General features: G+C 37.5%; 1 protein-coding gene across 1 annotated transcript in view; it reads right to left on the bottom strand.

Moving 5' to 3' along the window:
* The window catches only part of LOC119589215 (mucin-12-like), a gene marked incomplete in the record, with an annotated part of 23,427 nt that overhangs the window by 11,184 nt on the left and 11,848 nt on the right, over positions 1–395 (bottom strand). The window contains 2 exon segments of the mRNA XM_037937814.1: positions 58–129; positions 291–392. Coding sequence (XP_037793742.1) covers positions 58–129; positions 291–392 — 174 coding nt within the window.

The following is a 395-nucleotide window of genomic DNA, read 5'->3' as shown; positions in this document are numbered from 1 at the left end:
CCCCTCTCCCCCCTGAGATATCTAACAATAGCAGACAGACTACAAAGAGACACTTACCAGAGTTCATCAACAGTAAATCAGGTGGTGGCATCTTTGGAACAATTGGTTGGTATGTTGTTCTCTGAACTGCTGTAATGAAAGGTACCATTTAGTTTTCATCTTTTGATATTTTCTTTTCACAAAATTCTCGACATATACTATTCACAGATGCATGCAGACATACAAAACCAAGACTACATAAACCAGAAATCTCACACATTTTAAAAATTAAGATTTTCCTTTCTATTTACCCTTCTTTTTATTGCCAGATCCACTGGATTTCCTTTTCTGTTGTTTTTGCGCACCAAACTTCGTGCCAACTGGAAACTGGAATAATGTCAGGGTAGATGGACCTA

The sequence above is a fragment of the Penaeus monodon genome, chromosome 25, assembly GCF_015228065.2.
Source record: "Penaeus monodon isolate SGIC_2016 chromosome 25, NSTDA_Pmon_1, whole genome shotgun sequence".
Taxonomy (NCBI): domain Eukaryota; kingdom Metazoa; phylum Arthropoda; class Malacostraca; order Decapoda; family Penaeidae; genus Penaeus; species Penaeus monodon.
The sequence above is the reverse complement of the archived record's forward strand: the minus strand, read 5'-3'. Positions and strand labels throughout refer to the sequence as shown.